Below are 18,622 nucleotides of genomic sequence, written 5' to 3' on the forward strand. Positions count from 1 at the left end.
ATTTGTGGAATTTCCTTCCTTCTTACTGCGTTTGAGCCAATCAGTTGTGTTGTGACAAGGTAAGGGTGGTATACAGAAGATAACCCTATTTGGTAAAAGACCAAGTCTATATTATGTCAAGTACAGCACAAATAAGCAAAGAGAAACAACAGTCCATCATTACTTTAAGACATGAAGGTCAGTCAATCTGGAAAATGTCCAGAAATTTGAACATTTCTTCAAGTGCAGTCACAAAAAACATCTAGCGCTATGATGAAACTGTCTCTCATGAGGACCGCCACAGGAAAGGAAGACACAGAGTTACCTCTGCTGCAGAGGATAAGTTCATTAGAGTTACCAGCCACAGAAATAAATGCTTCACAGAATTCAGATAACAGACACATTTCAACATCAACTGTTCAGAGGAGACTGCGTGAATCAGGCCTTCATGGTCGAATTGCTGCAAAGAAACCACTTCTAAAGGATACCAATAATAAGAAGAGACTTTATTGGGCCAAGAAACATGAGCAAGTCCAAATTTTAGATTGTTGGTTCCAACCACCATGTCCTTGTGAGACGCAGAGTAGGTGAACGGATGATCTCTGCATGTGTGGTTCCCACTGTGAAGCATGCAGGAGGTGTGATGGTGTGGGGGTGCTTTGCTGGTGACACTGTCTGTGATTTATGTAGAATGCAAGGCACACTTAACCAGCATGGCTACCATAACATTCTGCAGCAATACGCCATCCCATCTGGTTTGCGCTTAGTGGGGCTTATTATTTGTTTTTCAACAGGACAATGACCCAAAACACATCTCCAGGCTGTGTAAGGGCTATTTGATCAAGAAGGAGAGTGATGAGTGCTGCATCAGATGACCTGGCCTCCACAATCACCCAACCTCAACCCAATTGAGATGGTTTAGGATGAGTTGGACCGCAGAGTGAAGGAAAAGCAGCCAGCAAGTGCTCAGCATATCTGGAAACTCCTTTAAGACTGTTGGAAAAGCATTCCTCGTGAAGCTGGTTGAGAGAATGCCAAGAGTGTGCAAAGCTGTCATGAAGGCAAAGGGTGGCTACTTTGAATAATCTAAAATCTAAAAGATATTTTGATTTGTTCAACACTGTTTTGGTTACTACCTGATTCCAAAGGTGTTATTTCATAGTTTTTAAGTCTTCACTACTATTATACAGTGTAGAAAATAGTAAAACATTTAAATAAACCCTTGAATGAGTAGGTGTACTGTACTGTATGTACTGTCAATCCCCTACAGTAAGAATCCACAATCTAGATTTAAACAATTTTATTGAAACAGTAGACACACACACTGTAGGTACAAAGGTCTTCCAATATTCCCTTTATAAAAACATACAGTATGTTTGTACAATGTAAAATACAAAGCAATATAATGTATGGACATTCATGTTGATACCTCATAAATAAAACAGTGCAATCAAGGCCCCTTAATGAATACAAGTCAGACATGCTTAGTCACTGGCTGATCAGTTCTCACAAAGCTCTTTGGTATTTCAATAGAATCACATCCTTCATTTCAAATGTAACCCCATAACTCGCAGTGAGGCTCAGAACAAACAACGATAGATCAATCCTGCTGATGTCATTGTTTTATAACTGTATAGAGAGAGGAGAGTCGTTTGGAGTGTATGTTTGGGTACTGGCTCAAACAATTCAATTGATCAGAAAATAGGACAACATTCAATTAGATTTACATCATTTAGTAGACGTTCTTATGCAGAACTACTTCCACGAGCAATTAGGGTTAAGTGCCTTGCTCAAGGGCACATTGGCATATTTTTCACATAGCCGGCTCGGGGATTCAAACCAGCAAACTTTTGGTAACTGGTCAAACGGTTTTAACCTCTAGGCTACCAGCTGTCCAAATGAATTGCAAATGAATTTGGGGCAGTTTGGTTATCGTTCGGCAAGCATCAGGTTGGGCATCATTCGTTCGAATGGCATCAGGCGAAGCACCTCTGTAGGAAGTGACTCATGTGGGTATAGACATGCTGATTGGCTGAACCATCAAGACCATGGTCCTTGTCCGTGTACCACTGTAGTAAAGTGATAGAAAGAAGGAATAAGCACAGATCATGTGTTTATTGGAGAAGTGCTTTCATGGAGCAGGTTCATGGAGGTATAAAGCTGTACAACCACTGATTGTGTAGATAACTCATCCATCTAAAATCTAAATATTTACCATAGCCTCAAAGTCCACTTGTTCCTCAACCAGAGCTGCAGAGATCTGAGCAGCTTGCTGAAAATGGACGTTGTCTGAAACAAATAGAGAGATATAAATAACAATTTAACAGTATCCGATGTGTAGTGTTTTCCTATTCTCGCATGATTTGGTGAAGCCTCAGGAGAAGTATGCACACTGCTTAGTTAACACTTTTAGCTTCCTAAAACGAATGGGTTTACAGAGTCCAATGAATAGTCTCGACTCTAAACATTGCACGGTTGTTAATTGCACAGGTGGTGTGTTTTTACAGAACATTCCAGAAATACTAGAGGAGGCTTCACCATCTGCTGTCCCATGGACCAGAAGGTATTGCACTGATTTGAAGTTCTTGGCTCTGGCTGTCACTGTGGAGTTCTGTAAAACACATCTACATTCAGTTGTTTCCGTGGAGAGTAATACCCGTTTGGATAACACAGGCCATAGTATAAAATCATGTGTATAAATAGCCATTTAAAACGTTGGCTTTGGTACACTTACTTTGTAGAATTCAAGATTTTCAGAAGGTTGATTCATGTAACGTTCTGTGTAGATTGTATCTGAAATATTGAACGTGGGGGGGGGGGACATTTTATGGATCATTTGCAATGATTTACAATTAGATATTTAGCTAACATGTATATTATTGTAAATATATTAAGAACATATCAATAACAGAATGGCATACCATAATACTCCCACTTGGAAACTGGGGCAACTGCCATTCCACATTTGAAAACTCCACTCCCAGCTCCCAGAACCATTGACGTGACATAACCTCCATAGGACTATAAAACACAATACCAGCTGATCACGTTGGCCTTGAATTCAGATAAGATTACATTACTCAAGGCATACACACAAGATGATTGCACACGTGCTGCATTTCATTACGTTGCACTTGATGGTTCCAACTGATCATATGTTCAAACCTTATGCTTTAACTTACCCAACCCCAAATTGCTATTCTGCCTTTGTCGACAAAGCCCATATTGGTGAATTCTCTGAAAGAGAAAAGTGACTTGCTGTGATTGGGAACCACCATTACAAACACAAATGAATTTAAACGTGATGGTCAATTAAAAGGGGTTCTATTGGATCGCGACCACTGATGGTCCATGGTCTAACTCTAATCTCTACTGTCCTTCGTCAGTGAGTCATCACTGTCCCTCTGACGTGAGATAAGGGAGAGGTAAGTAGTAATGTTGCATTCCAGCTGACCACGTGTGACGTCTGATCAGTCACATTATTAGCCTGGTGGTCAGATCTGTATGTTCTTTAACCAACACCTCTGTCACATCCGTTGTCCTGACAGACAGGAAACATTTAGCATGAAAGTGGAGATGAAGAGGAGTTGGATAATGCACATAAAGATCTGTCCACCAGGCTATTTTGCTCATAAAACTCAAACCACAATAGCCTTGGAATCTCTAAATATCCATGTAGAAATATATTGTGTTAAATCATGTTATCAAAATGTCACTATTGCAGTGTGACACAGTATAATACAAAGCAAGCTGTTTGAGTCAACCTTACTTTGCGGCCGTTATCTGATCTTCCACTTCATAGGTTCCCAGACGTCGGTAGATGGAGTGCATTAGCTTGTCACCTTGGTAACCACTTCCCCTTCCATCGAAGCTGGCAACGATGACCTTCTCCGTGCTCGCCAGGTATGCGGCCCAGCCTAACCTGTAGCGGTAGTCTGCTTTCTGACTGCAAGGCCCTGCATACCTGGAACACAAAAGAGGAAGACCAAACGTTATGGTTAGCGCCCAGAGTTTTCCCTGACCACTTGAGCTCACCAGAAAACACTGCAGACTTCTGAATTTAACTAGGGCCAAGAGTATTTCCTGCTCAAGTCATGTTGTCAGGATTAACTCCAGGCCCACCTTACTACTACAGGAATTCATCATCAGATAAAGCAGATCATGTATTCACAGAAGTTAATGAATTAACATTCGTACACATCAATAAGTAAGGGGTATTTCTTAGATTTGTCAAATCCAGGAGGCAAGGTCATCTGGTACCAAAGATCTGTCGGGAGAAACAGAAACATCCATCAGTGGACATCGAGCGAGGGATGTCCCATGGTTTTAATATCAGATGAAAGATTCAATTAAAGTCTTTAATAGTCGAAGACCTTACTGAATTCCCCTTGCTTGATGAAGCCGCGTTGCATGGTGGGCATGTGGATCTCAGACAGAAGGCCTTCTAAAGCCATGTTGTCCTCAAGAACCTGCATCTCTAAACAGGGCGATGAGAAGATGCACTGTGACGTTGCTTGGCTTATATCATTTATTTCCATCACACACTAGTAAATGGAACTGGCCTACCTGAACCAGCATCCCTGTTGTCCCTGAGAGTATACAGAGGTAGTCCAGGACCTGTGGAGACAAACACATATTTAATATAGTGTGTGTCCAAACAAATGATCTAGAGGCACTACTACTACAGAACATATCATTTTAAAGTAAATACCCCGGCTGGGATTTGGTTTAGGGATGTCACAGCACCAGTATTCCAATGACTTGACTGCACAAACACTATTGGGATAGTGGGTTGTGTAGTGTGTGTGTGTGTGTGTGTGTGTGTGTGTGTGTGTGTGTGTGTGTGTGTGTGTGTGTGTGTGTGTGTGTGTGTGTGTGTGCGTGTGCGTGTGCGTGTGCGTGTGTGTGTGTGTGTGTGTGTGTGTGTGTGTGTGTGTGTGTGTGTGTGTGTGTGCGCTTGTATGTTGTGTGGCTGACGGACCTGAGCAGTCCATGCGGAAGAAAGAGGCATTATGGCTGAAGTAAGCTGAGTTGTATTGACACCTGTCCTCATTCAGGGTACAGGTCAGGCACTGGGTGGTGGGGGGAGTGGCTCCGAGAGTGATCCTGACACACACACACACACAAACAACTGACATGATTCTATTGGCTACAAATATAGAGTGAGAGTAAGTCATAGAATATGCATGTTGGAAATTACTGAATGAGCAGGACAGAACGAAGGCATGAAAGCGAAAGAGTGATATTCTTACTTGTAAACGTTTCTCCCTCCTGGCTTGTGACCATATTGGTTGCTTGAATAGTATATGGTGTTGCTCGTCACTTTTAATATGTCAATGACCTCCCAAGTCCCTGAGGTGACAGCTGTTGCTGTGCCCTGCAAGGACCCCATACAAATATTACAAATCAAGTGTGTATCATAACCATGTCTGGGTTACTGAGAAGGTGCATGAAGAGAAGTGTACTACTTAGTACTTACACCTGTTACGTGATGAATATGTTTATAGCCGTTATTGTCACTCATCACAATGTAAAAACCGTCTTTGTTTGCCGATAATGTAGGATTAGAAGGTGAAAACTAGAAAAAAACCAAAGATAATGTATTTATTTACAGGAATAATCCATGCTTATTACTTTGTAAATGATGTTGTTATGGCCCAGGGATTGTGTAAACATGTTCCCATTGTTGTGTTCGTATAAAGTACATACCCGTCCAATCCAACCTGTCTTGCTTGTCATGTCAAGTTTCTGAAAACACAACAAAAACAGTACATGATTTGATGGTTTATTGCAATTTAATAGGAAATGTATTGTTTGTCGTTCGTACAGTCTGATCCGATCTGTGTGACATATTAGGACCCCAACAAGTTCTCTGAGGTAAGGGTGATGAGAGGACAGGAGGGGAGGGGAGGGCGGCGGGAAAGCGTGGGGTGGGGTTTTTTATGACGCACCTCTAACGCATTCTCGACCCAGGTGTTTCCGACTATGCTGAAGTCGTAGATCTGAAAGCGGAGCTCGTTCTGTTTCCTCTTCTGCCACTGGACAGCGATGCGTTCATCCGTTACCCAGGTGACTGTGGCCAAATAGTGATCACTGTAAAAAAAAAAAAAACACCACATGTCTCACAGCTTACACCTAAAATAGATTTTAAAATTCCAATGCAATGCATTTCTCTCCTACTGAATACATTGTTTAACGTATTGTGTACTACAGAGTTTCATTACCCCGCACCAACTGAAGCTGGCACAACAACTTCTGTGATGTTTGATATGTTTGTAGTATCATACACAAACAGCTTCACCACTGGATTGGGAGTACCAGGCTAGAAGATGGAGAAGAAAATACATTTATGCAAAACATTTACGATGAAATAAAATAAAAACTTGGGGTCTTATTGGTTTCTTTCTTACATGCAAGCACATCTTTAAAATGTATTTTTTTAATGCCTTGTTTTATAATGACTATAGATACAGTATCAATGCATTAATATGTGCAAATACAGAGTATATGACTCAAATACACAGTCATCAAGAGAGGTTTCCGAATTGGGAAATCACAGACCAATATAATTTTATTGGGACAGCTTAGACCTGAATGTACCCTGAGTTGTGATAAAACATGTTTTTAACCCAGAGGCCTTATGGTCCAGAGTCCAGTTCCCTTATCAACTGCCTCAGAACCTCATGCCAATAATATGACCTACTCCAGCACACTTTTTAGATACACATCAAACATACATTAAGTGTTATCTTACCTTAGGATAGGGGAAAATGACCGTGTCGGGATACGGCTCCTTCCTATACCAGGAATACTCTATGTTTTGGACCAGAGTGTCGTTAAACTCAGCATAGGCCAGATACCTCCCTCCAGGTGACCACCACATTGCCTCGTAAGAAGAGAACATTTCCTCTAACAAAACAATCAAAAAACACTGTTAGGCCTACATCAGGATGGCACATCTATTGTGTGTGTTGTGTTTGCCTGTGTGGCTTAAACTGTTCACAGACTTCTGTGTTGTCAAAAGAGAAACTTGTTCACTAGGGACTATATAAATCACACGTTACACAATTCACATCACAGTGCTGACTAATATCTACTAGTTATAGTAAGAGGTATGTAAGATTCACAGCTGCCTTCTTGTATGTAATGCTTACCCTCATACACCCAATCTGGGATGCCATTTAAAATGTTGTTGTGTTTTCCATTGGAGGTCACCTGTATGGCCTTAGCAGTAGGGCTGGTCTTCACATAGACATCATTTTCCCACACAAAGGCCTGCATGTGAGAGGAACAAAGATATGGAGATAAGTCTTAATGACTCGAGTTCCTCTTTAAACAAAGGTATAACACTGTAATATGCACACTAGTGTGGAATATCTTTTGGTTTTCCAAGTAACCCGCAGTCTTATGTTTAGAGTAACAGTAACCTATTACATGTTGTCAATAAGTAATTTATTTGGAGCATGATGAAAATGTGATTTTTGAGCATTCCAGCTTTGAACAAAAGTACATGTTGAATTGTTGGGTGAGTCCTATTGATGATGAGTGTTTGGAGGATGTGTTGAATTGACAGCATATGGTGGCTGACCCATAAGAGTGTAATGGGTCAGCCACCAGAGAAGCATAGTATATAAACAAGTCCAATGGTTTCTCTCAAAGTGTCCTTTTAACCTACCATTTTGTTCCCTATTGGTGCCCATGCAAACAAATGGACTCGGTGAGGGATGTCTGGTGTACTGAGAAATGTCCTAAAATGAGAGTAAATAAAAACTAACAGTATTAATTATTATTAATGTCTTTCAGTTTGACAAAACACCATATACAGTTCATATTCAGATCCCTTGACTTTTTCTACATTTTGTTATGTTACAGCTAGAGGTCAACCGATTATGATTTTTCAACACCGCATACCAATTATTGGAGGACCAAAAAAAGCCGATACCGATTAATCGGACGATTTTTATTTATTTGTAATAATGACAATTACAACAATACTGAATTAACACTTATTTTAACTTAATATAATACATCAATAAAATCAATTTAGCCTTAAATAAATAATGAAACATATTCAATTTGGTTTAAATAATGCAAAAACAAAGTGTTGGAGAAGAAAGTAAAAGTGCAATATGTGCCATGTAAGAAAGCTAAAGTTTAAGTTCCTTGCTCAGAACATGAGAACATATGAAAGCTGGTGGTACCTTTTAACATGAGTCTTCAATATTCCCAGGTCAGAAATTTTAGGTTGTAGTTATTATAGGAATTATAGGACTATAGCTTCCGTCCCTCTCCTCGCTCCTCCCTGGGCTCGAACCAGGAACACATCGACAACAGCCACCCACGGAGCAGCGTTACCCATGCAGAGCAAGGGAAACAACCACTGCAAGTCTCAGAGCGAGTGACGCTAACTAGCCAGCCATTTCACTTCGGTTACACCAGCCTCATCTCGGGAGTTGATAGGCTTGAAGTCATAAACAGCGCAATGCTTGACGCACAACGAAGAGCTACTGGCAAAACGCACAAAAGCGCTGTTTGAATGAATGTTTACGTGCCTGCTTCTGCCTACCACCGCTCAGTCAGATACTTAGATACTTGTATGCTTGTATGCTCAGTCAGATTATACGCAACGCAGGACACGCTAGATAATATCTAGTAATATCCTGAACCATGTGTAGTTACAGTAACTAGTGATTATGATTGATTGATTGTTTTTTATAAGATAAGTTTAATGCTAGCTAGCAACTTACCTTGGCTTACTGCATTCGCGTAACAGACAGTCTCCTTGTGGAGTGCAACAAGAGGCAGGTCGTTATTGCGTTAGACTAGTTAACTGTAAGGTTGCAAGATTCTGTCTTCTGCCCCTGAAGGAGCAGAACCACCGTTCCACCGTTCCTAGGAACCACCGTTCCTAGGCCTTCATTGAAAATAAGAATGTGTTCTTAACTGACTTTCCTAGTTAAATAAAGATGAAATAAAGGTGTATTTTTTTTGTTGTCAAAATCGGTGTCCAAAAATACCGATTTCCGATTGTTATGAAAACTTTAAATCGGCCCTAATTAAATCGGACATTCTGATTCATCGGTCAACCTCTAGTTACAGCCTTATTCTAAAATGTTTTAGATAGTTTGCACCTCAGCTCAATTTCGAGTCTCACCAAAGGCTCTGAATACTTATGTAAATAAGGTATTTCTGTTTTTTTATTTGTAATTAAGATTTCTAAAAAGGTTTTTGTTTTGTCATTATGGGTTATTGTGTGTAGATTATTATAAAATGTTTTAACCTTTATTTAACTAGGCAAGTCAGTTAAGAACAAATTCTTATTTTCAATGACAGCCTAGGAACAGTGGGTTAACTGCCTGTTCAGGGGCAGAATGACAGATCTGTACCTTGTCAGCTCAGGGGTTTGAACTTGCAACCTTCCAGTTACTAGTCCAACTAGTCCAAGGCTCTAACCACTAGGCTACCCTGCCACCCTGATGAGGATTTTGTTATTTAATCCATTTTAAAATAAGGCTGTAACGTAACAAAATGTGGAAAAAGGGAAGGGGACAGAATATTTTCCGAATGCACTGTAATTGCGTCCCTATGAATAATTTGCAGTAAACAATACATTTTATGGCCCTCTTCAGTTCCTCTATTTGTTGAGTACTGGTGACCATTTCCTGCACTAGTCCCATGAATAAAATTAAACTCCCTATGTTCTCTACACTGCATATGTAATTCTCAAAGTCAAAGGGATATTGAAGATGTGTGTATAGTACACATTTGCAGATAAGAACAGTTGAAAGAGGCTTACGAGTCTGCCAAATCATAGAGAGAATATGAAGCTGTGAAGGAGTGTCTCCATATCTGTTTAAATAAATGAAGCAAAGTATAATTAGGAATTTGATTAGTAGCACAGATCAATTACTTATATACATGAATTAATACATTAATTCAATTAGATGTATTTATTTTTAAACTGTATTTATCCCTGCAGGGCAATTACTTTGGGCACATAAGTCTGATTCTGCAACAACAACCACACCACAATGACATGCCACACATAGCTACTTCACAGCAGGATAGCACAGCAGCAACAAATCATTAAATAGCACAATACATTACCTTGGTCCAATTGCTCTTGAAAGCAACATATCTTTTATCAGCAGACACTACATAATCAGAGGCAGCCACTTGATCCTATTTTTCAACAAAAAAAGAGCTGTGTTATACACGACACAAACACTCCTTCCTTCACCATGCTTACTTCCAAATATGCACAGACAGACAGACAGACAGACAGACAGACAGACAGACAGACAGACAGACAGACAGACAGACAGACAGACAGACAGACAGACAGACAGACAGACAGACAGACAGACAGACAGACAGACAGACAGACAGACAGACAGACAGACAGACAGACAGACAGAGAAACAGACAGACAGACAGACAGACAGACAGACAGACAGACAGACAGACAGACAGACAGACAGACAGACAGACAGACAGACAGACAGACAGACAGACAGACAGACAGACAGACAGACAGACAGACAGACAGACAGACAGACAGACAGACAGACAGACAGACAGACACACACACACACACACACACACACACACACACACACACACACACACACACACACACACACACACACACACACACACACACACACACACACACACACACACACACACACACACACACCCATGAGGGGTATCTTACAAATGTGATGCTGCTCAGGAATTCTGAGTTGTTTCCTGTAATCAGGTTGTGAAGGAAGACTGCACCGTCTTTTTGATGCAGATACTCATAGTCTATGAGGAGGGGAAAGAAGAGAGGAGTTTAATAATAACCAACTAACTGACGTTTAAGTTGAAATATCAGCAGTGTTGCTACTCGGATCTCTGCCTAGCACTGATGATTTAACAAAAAGCCAAAGTGTGCCATTTAAATAGATGCAGTACGTAGGCCTAGTATTGTTCTTTATTGTTTCTTATCTTTTTTTAATGGGAACTTTGTGTTGTTGACTTATATCTAAACGTACATCCTACCGGGGAGAGAGTGTTGTGTAATACATTCCAGGCACACAATTACTGACTGGATTGAACATAACAGCCATCCACTCATTTACATACAGTTGATTGATTAGGCTTCTAGGGTGTTTTACCTGAGATCCAGCGCATGTTGTAGGATCTGGCCCTGATGGAGCTATTGAAGACATCACTGAGAGTGAACGTCCTCTGAGCCGTCACTTTGTCCTCTGAAACATGGGGCTCAAAGTTAGCATTCACTTATGTATTGTACTATACTCTATACTAGGAGGAATGTATCAGTGAAAATGACAGCAAGTCATAGGCTACTATAATGACTCATAAGACTACACTGCATTTACACATGATTAAACAGGGTCTTGGTAAAAATAGATATGGATCATGGGAGGAGGACTATAAGATTGTAACAGATAACAATGTAAGAGCAATGTACATTTGACTGGGTTTGTAGAGCTGCTATAACTGAGGTAAATGTGCTAGTAGGCTACACAAATGTGGTACCTGCATAGAAGATGTGATATTGTAACAAGGTCCTACATTTCTAAAGCAATAAAGGACTAGGTCTACATGTTAGTATGGCACATGGATTATGTAAAAGTGTTTAATTTATGCAGTGTTCTGTTACAATAATACAATATTATTATCCAGTGTATGCAATGTTCTATTGTAATAATAAAATACATATTCTAAACAGTTTTTTTTTACAGTTATGGTAGGCTACAATTTAATGGGTCACTGAAAGCAACTGAAAGTGGAACCACTCACCGTTCAGATATATTGCCGTGGGCACTGCTATCAAGATGATGACGACAGCTAGCCCCAAAAGTCCCAACACCACCTTACCTATGGTATTCTGTCAAAGGTGAATAGAATGATGGAAAAATGTTATGAAATAAATCGTTGTTTGAGGTATCTAGATTTGCGACACTTGTTCATCAACGAAATGTTATGTTGTATTATAAACAAATGATTGTCATTGAAGTTTTGAAGTTTACCATCCTGCCGATTTGAAGGTGGTGAAGCCGTTTATATTCAAAATCACATTGACAGTAAACACGTTACCCACTAAACTGTTGAAGTGTAAATGGTGCAAAATAAAGTTCTGCGCAAGATAATTTCTGTAAAATATTATCTCAACGTCGGTTATAAAGCTGGGGCAATAAAATTCCGAAGTCCAAGGTAAAGCTCGTGAAGTTTGAACGTGTCTATTTTTTTCCCCAGCGCCTGTTTTTGTGGTGAAGTTTATGGTTACTTATTGACTATTGTCGGATTGCATCCATACACAAATTTCATACACAAAACCGTTGAACAGTTGTAGAACAAGAATAGCCTTCAACACGCAAATGATTAATTGATGGCTATTCTTGTTCTACAACGGCATCCAGACACTGCATTTACAGTATTTAATTATTTTATAATTCCATTCAATCTGAATTAGGCATACATGTTTTATCTCCCTTTTTGAAGGGAATTGTTTGGGCATTTTGTAAGGCATATGTCCTTGTGAGGGCAGGGTAGTCACATATGACTCTTGAGTGAATATCAACAATAAACTGACGTTTCCTGTCTCACTGCTAATGGTATAAAAACAATGTAGCCTAATTCACAACTGCGTTGGATGACACTGACGTCACAGTTGGGCGAGATCTAATGCGCATCCCCCTGCACATTGGGTCAAAGATTATCACTACTCTAAACTACTCATGGCTACAAATTATATTTACAAACTTCATTAATGAACTTCCTACTTGGGGTTCAGGTCAGGTTCCCCTCTTTAATCAGCGTGGGATCCCAACAGAAGTGTGAAAACAAATACCGGTCTACATTCAGATACAGTATATCTGAGAACCAAATGAGTGTATATTAAGTGTAATTTAGTGACTTTTTTATTGGCTGCTTTCCTATTAACATTTTTCTTTAGATTAATTGAATTGTCACAGTAAGCTGTAACTCAACCAAAGGTGGTGGAATGATTCTCAAAGCTTAATTCCAATTTCTGTGGTGATGTAATGCCTTTACTTCATGGTCAACAACAAAGCCCCCTCTATTTTATTCTCAAGGGTTTTATGACATTGTCATCACATTTGATTTTTTACATGACTCACAATTATGATCATGATGTCAGAGGCCCCCAGCTTGTGAATTTATGCTTCTGGTTATCGGTTTCAACCAGTTTCTCTGCGTAGGACTTACTCCATCTCATGGACTTTGTGTACAAGGCAACAAAAATAGATAGGGGTTACGTTAACTTTTACAACATGTCAACAGACAGACAAACAAGCAATTTTACAAGAAAAAGCTCTTTGTTGAGAGACCGAGAGAGAGAGAGAGAGAGAGAGAGAGAGAGAGAGAGAGAGAGAGAGAGAGAGAGAGAGAGAGAGAGAGAGAGAGAGAGAGAGAGAGAGAGAGAGAGAGAGAGAGAGAGAGAGAGGAATACTTATATAGCTGTCTTGATGAGGAAGGATACAGTAACATGGGTTGAAAAGCTCAATAACTAGTGGAAGGGTCACTGATGAGTCCATAAGTGATGAGCATTTGAAGATAAAGACTAAAAGCCAGTTAAAAGCTTCACAAATATCAGGTTCTTTTTTTTATTGACCTGAGCACTAGCAGCCTTTGCTGCTCTCGTTCTCTCAGACCGGACTTCCTATGCAAACAAATAGATCACTCTATTTTTGCCTGATGCAGTATAGTTTGAGGAGCATTACACTGCGGATCTTTCCATTTACAGTATCTACTCTCAGATTCATGGTTAAGGGCTAATGAAATTGTTTCCAGGTGTCACTTTGAACACGTTTTAGGTTTTATTGGCGTTCCTGGAATGAGAGAGGGGGAGGAGGGGTTAATAGTGGAGTACAGTGAGCACTATGGCGCAACATCATACCACAAAGCCATGGTTGATACTGGTGATTTTTCCTCTCTCTCTGGCTGTTCTGTCCTTGGTTTTTACAACACACAGTCCTTGTCTCCTATAGCTTCCTATTGTCCCTTGAGTAGATGGAAAACTGTGGCATTTGAAGGTACACTGTGATGACAGGAGGTTGGTGGCACCTTAATTGGGGAGGGCGGGCTCATGGTAATGGACGGAGCAGTATAAGTGGAATGGTATCAAATACATCCAACATACGGTTTCCATGTGTTTGATGCCATTCCATTTGTGCTGTTTCAGCCATTATTATGAGCCATCCTCCCCTCAGCAGCCTTCACTGACTGTGATAGTTTATCAGTAGGCTAGGATTGAAAGAATGAAAAAGTGTAGTAACTACCGACATACAGTTGTAAAATGTCTACTGGTGGTGTCTACTGTCTAATCAATGTCTACTGGTGGTGTCTACTGTTTAATCAATGTCTACTGGTGATGTCTATTGTCTAATAAATGTCTACTGGTGGTGTCTACCGTCTAATCAATGTCTACTGGCAGTGTCTACTGTCTAATCAATGTCTACTGGTAGTGTCTACTGTCTAATCAATGTCTACTGGTGGTGTCTACTGTCTAATCAATGTCTACTGGTGGTGTCTACTGTCTAATCAATGTCTACTGGTTGTGTCTACTGTCTAAGCAATGTCTACTGTTTAATCAATGTCTACTGGTGATGTCTATTGTCTAATAAATGTCTACTGGTGGTGTCTACCGTCTAATCAATGTCTACTGGCAGTGTCTACTGTCTAATCAATGTCTACTGGTAGTGTCTACTGTCTAATCAATGTCTACTGGTGGTGTCTACTGTCTAATCAATGTCTACTGGTGGTGTCTACTGTCTAATCAATGTCTACTGGTTGTGTCTACTGTCTAAGCAATGTCTACTGTTTAATCAATGTCTACTGGTGATGTCTACCGTCTAATCAATGTCTACTGGCAGTGTCTACTGTCTAATCAATGTCTACTGGTAGTGTCTACTGTCTAATCAATGTCTACTGGTGGTGTCTACTGTCTAATCAATGTCTACTGGTGGTGTCTACCGTCTAATCAATGTCTACTGGCAGTGTCTACTGTCTAATCAATGTCTACTGGTAGTGTCTACTGTCTAATCAATGTCTACTGGTGGTGTCTACTGTCTAATCAATGTCTACTGGTGGTGTCTACTGTCTAATCAATGTCTACTGGTTGTGTCTACTGTCTAAGCAATGTCTACTGTTTAATCACTGTCTAAGCAATGTCTACTGTTTAATCAATGTCTACTGGTGATGTCTATTGTCTAATAAATGTCTACTGGTGGTGTCTACCGTCTAATCAATGTCTACTGGCAGTGTCTACTGTCTAATCAATGTCTACTGGTAGTGTCTACTGTCTAATCAATGTCTACTGGTGGTGTCTACTGTCTAATCAAAGTCTACTGGTAGTGTCTACTGTCGAATCAATGTCTACTGGTGGTGTCTACTGTCTAATCAATGTCTACTGGTAGTGTCTACTGTCTAATCAATGTCTATTGGTAGTGTCTACTGTCTAATCAATGTCTACTGGTGGTGTCTACTGTCTAATAAATGTCTACTGTCTAATCAATGTCTACTGGTAGTCTCTACTGCCTAATCAATGTCTAGTGTCTAATCAATGTCTATTGGTTGTGTCTACTGTCTAATCAATGTCTACTGGTGGTGTCTACTGTCTAATCAATTTCTACTGTCTAATCAATGTCTACTGGTAGTGTCTACTGTCTAATCAATGTCTACTGGTGGTGTCTACTGTCTAATAAATGTCTACTGTCTAATCAATGTCTACTGGTTGTGTCTACTGTCTAATCAATGTCTACTGTCTAATCAATGTCTACTGGTGGTGTCTACTGTCTAATCAATGTCTACTGGTGGTGTCTACTGTCTAATCAATATATACTGTCTAATCAATGTCTGCTGGTTATGTCTACTGTCTAATCAATGTCTACTGGTTGTGTCTACTGTCTAATCAATGTCTACTGGTGGTGTCTACTGTCTAATCAATGTATACTGTCTAATCAATGTCTGCTGGTGGTGTCTACTGTCTAATCAATGTCTACTGTCTAATCAATGTCTACTGGTTGTGTCTACTGTCTAAGCAATGTCTACTGTTTAATCAATGTCTACTGGTGATGTCTATTGTCTAATAAATGTCTACTGGTTGTGTCTACTGTCTAATCAATGTCTACTGGTTGTGTCTACTGTCTAATAAATGTCTACTGGTGGTGTCTAATGTCTAATCAATGTCTACTGTCTAATCAATGTCTACTGGTGGTGTCTACTGTCTAATCAATGTCTACTGGTTGTGTCTACTGTCTAATCAATGTCTACTGGTGGTGTCTACTGTCTAATCAATGTATACTGTCTAATCAATGTCTGCTGGTGGTGTCTAATGTCTAATCAATTTCTACTGTCTAATAAATGTCTACTAGTGGTGTCTACTGTCTAAGCAATGTCTACTGTTTAATCAATGTCTACTGGTTGTGTCTACTGTCTAATAAATGTATCCTGGTGGTGTCTACTGTCTAATCAATGTTACCTGGTGGTGTCTACTCAATGTCTACTGGTGGTTTCTACTGTCTAATCAATGTCTACTGTCTAATCAATGTTACCTGGTGATGTCTATTCAATGTCTACTCGTAGTGACTACTGTCTAGAGCATTTGGAAAGTATTCAGACCCCTTGACTTTTCCACATCTTGTTATGTTACATCCTTATTCTAAAATGGATTCAATTGCCCCCCCCCATCAATCTACACACAATACCCCATAATGACAAAGCAAAAATGCATTAAATGTTTCACTCCCTGAACTTGCTTCCCGACTCCCAGCGCACACGTTACAAAACATCACATTTACATAAGTATTAAGACCCTTTACTCAGTACTTTGTTAAAGCCTCTTTGACAGCGATTACATCCGCGAGTCTACTTGGGTATCATATCAAATGTATTTATAAAGCCTTTTTTACAGCAGCTGATATCACAAAGTGCTATGCAGAAACCCAGCCTTAAACCCCAAACAGCAAGCAATGCAGATGTAGAAGCACAGTGGCTAGGAAAAACTCCCTTGAAAGGCAGGAACTTAGGAAGAAACCTAGAGAGGAACCAGGCTCTGAGGGGTGGCCAGTCCTCTTCTGGCTGTGCCGGGTTGAGATTATAACAGTACATGGCCAAGATGTTCAAACGTTCATAGATGACCAGCAAGGTCAAATAATAGCCACAGTGGTTGTAGAGGGTGCAACAGGTCAGCACCTCAGGAGTAAATTTCAGTTGGCTTTTCATAGCCGAGCATTCAGTAAGAGACAGCAGGTACGGTAGAAAGAGAGAGTCGAAAACAGCAGGGTAGCACGTCTGATCACACCAGGGTAAGCCTACACGAAACACAGCCCTTATTTTAAGTATTTTTAAAACCCCCTATGTGAAAAATGAATGGTGGAAAAACGATTGGAACATTTCTTGTTTGACCGCTAGGGTTTATGGGTATTCAGACTCATACTGTGGTACTCTATATTCTGTGAGTCTGTGTAAGCCTCTATATGTTGGCATGTCTGATACCTGTAGAAATGCTTTAAAAATGGACTATGTCGAAATCGCTCTGCCATTTCCTGGTTGCAAAAATTCTAATAGCGTGCCTAATTTCAGTTTATGTGACAAAACACCCAAGTATAGTGTAAATAATCATTGTACCATCTAAACCGCTAAACAAAAATATATTTTCTGCTGTTTCAAGCTAGTTTAGAAAAACGAAAGTAAAAGGTGCAAAAACAAACGTAAGCACGGGAAGCATAGAACAGCGCACATACTTGCTTTCAATGAGCATAACAGACCTATAACTCACATCTCTATGTGAATTTGGTCAGGTCGCCTAAAAAGTTACATATTGCATGCATATTGCATGTGTTTTATTCTAGTCAAATGTGTTGTTGTACTATTATGTTTTTGTGATACAATTTTCTCAAAAGTAATCTCTTGTGAGGATTGTCAATTTTGAAAAGTGTGAAGCTTCTGGTTTTGGTAGCCTAATGAAATGGCCTTTAAAGCTGCATCTTGGGTACCCTCTTGTGGTGACTATTGACTATTGTGTGAAGAAGATAGTGGTATTTTTTAGTCTGTGTAGTTCTTATTGGTGAATGTAAATGCTTATTCATTATAGGCCAGTCAGCCCTTGTACATTTTAGATCCGATTATTGTGCAGGAAAAATATAAATATCTGATAGCTTTTCCTATTTTTACTTGCCTTAATCAAGACAACCTCACAATCTTAATTTAATTTATTGGATGTTGAAATAATACACCATTATTGGCTTCAATAAGACTATGTTTAACTCTATCAAGGTCTATTTCTGAGTGATGCTTGGTTGGAGCCGGTGAACAAGAACATTGCTATTTGGATGCCTTATATTCTATTCTATTTTAATGGCCAGCAGGCCTACCTGCCTGTCAACAGAGTACCAAGAATGCTGCTGGAGCTAATTGAATGCTATGAGCTTCCTCATTGGCTATCTTCACTATCAGTCAATTAGCCAATTCGGACTTCCGCCTTCTCGCAACACTTTATCGGATATTATGGTTTCCACTAGATAGCACAGTCACAATGTCAAAGTTGGCTATATCGTAAAAAAAAGATATATATATACAAATTCGATTTTTGGTCTTAATTTAGGGTTAG

The 18,622-nt window shown here is 39.8% G+C and overlaps 1 protein-coding gene across 1 annotated transcript; it reads right to left on the reverse strand.

The window, feature by feature from the left end:
* Positions 1–1,264: 1,264 nt before the first annotated feature.
* Positions 1,265–12,180, reverse strand: LOC124008774 (dipeptidyl peptidase 4-like). The gene is made up of 25 exons (XM_046320311.1): positions 12,021–12,180; positions 11,791–11,878; positions 11,142–11,234; positions 10,697–10,788; positions 10,087–10,161; positions 9,776–9,828; positions 7,655–7,727; positions 7,134–7,254; positions 6,734–6,888; positions 6,204–6,301; positions 5,931–6,072; positions 5,689–5,727; positions 5,459–5,557; positions 5,232–5,356; positions 4,961–5,085; positions 4,546–4,596; positions 4,358–4,456; positions 4,177–4,246; positions 3,749–3,943; positions 3,162–3,216; positions 2,901–3,000; positions 2,714–2,772; positions 2,518–2,590; positions 2,195–2,268; positions 1,265–2,048 (listed from the first exon to the last, which is right to left on the reverse strand). Exons 1-25 carry the CDS (start codon positions 12,021–12,023, stop codon positions 1,956–1,958), a joined length of 2,250 nt encoding a protein of 749 aa, XP_046176267.1. The 5' UTR covers positions 12,024–12,180; the 3' UTR covers positions 1,265–1,955.
* Positions 12,181–18,622: the final 6,442 nt, after the last annotated feature.

The sequence above is a fragment of the Oncorhynchus gorbuscha genome, linkage group LG21 (assembly GCF_021184085.1).
Source record: "Oncorhynchus gorbuscha isolate QuinsamMale2020 ecotype Even-year linkage group LG21, OgorEven_v1.0, whole genome shotgun sequence".
NCBI lineage: Eukaryota > Metazoa > Chordata > Actinopteri > Salmoniformes > Salmonidae > Oncorhynchus > Oncorhynchus gorbuscha.

Bases quoted from the DNA above. Each gene is read 5' to 3' on its own strand.
- LOC124008774 (XM_046320311.1), bottom strand. The intron at 10,789-11,141 runs GTAAAACACCCT...CCCTCCTCATAG, and splicing joins CAACATGCGCTGGATCTCAG to ACTATGAGTATCTGCATCAA. The intron at 5,086-5,231 runs GTAAGAATATCA...TGTGTGTGTCAG, and splicing joins GGAGGGAGAAACGTTTACAA to GATCACTCTCGGAGCCACTC.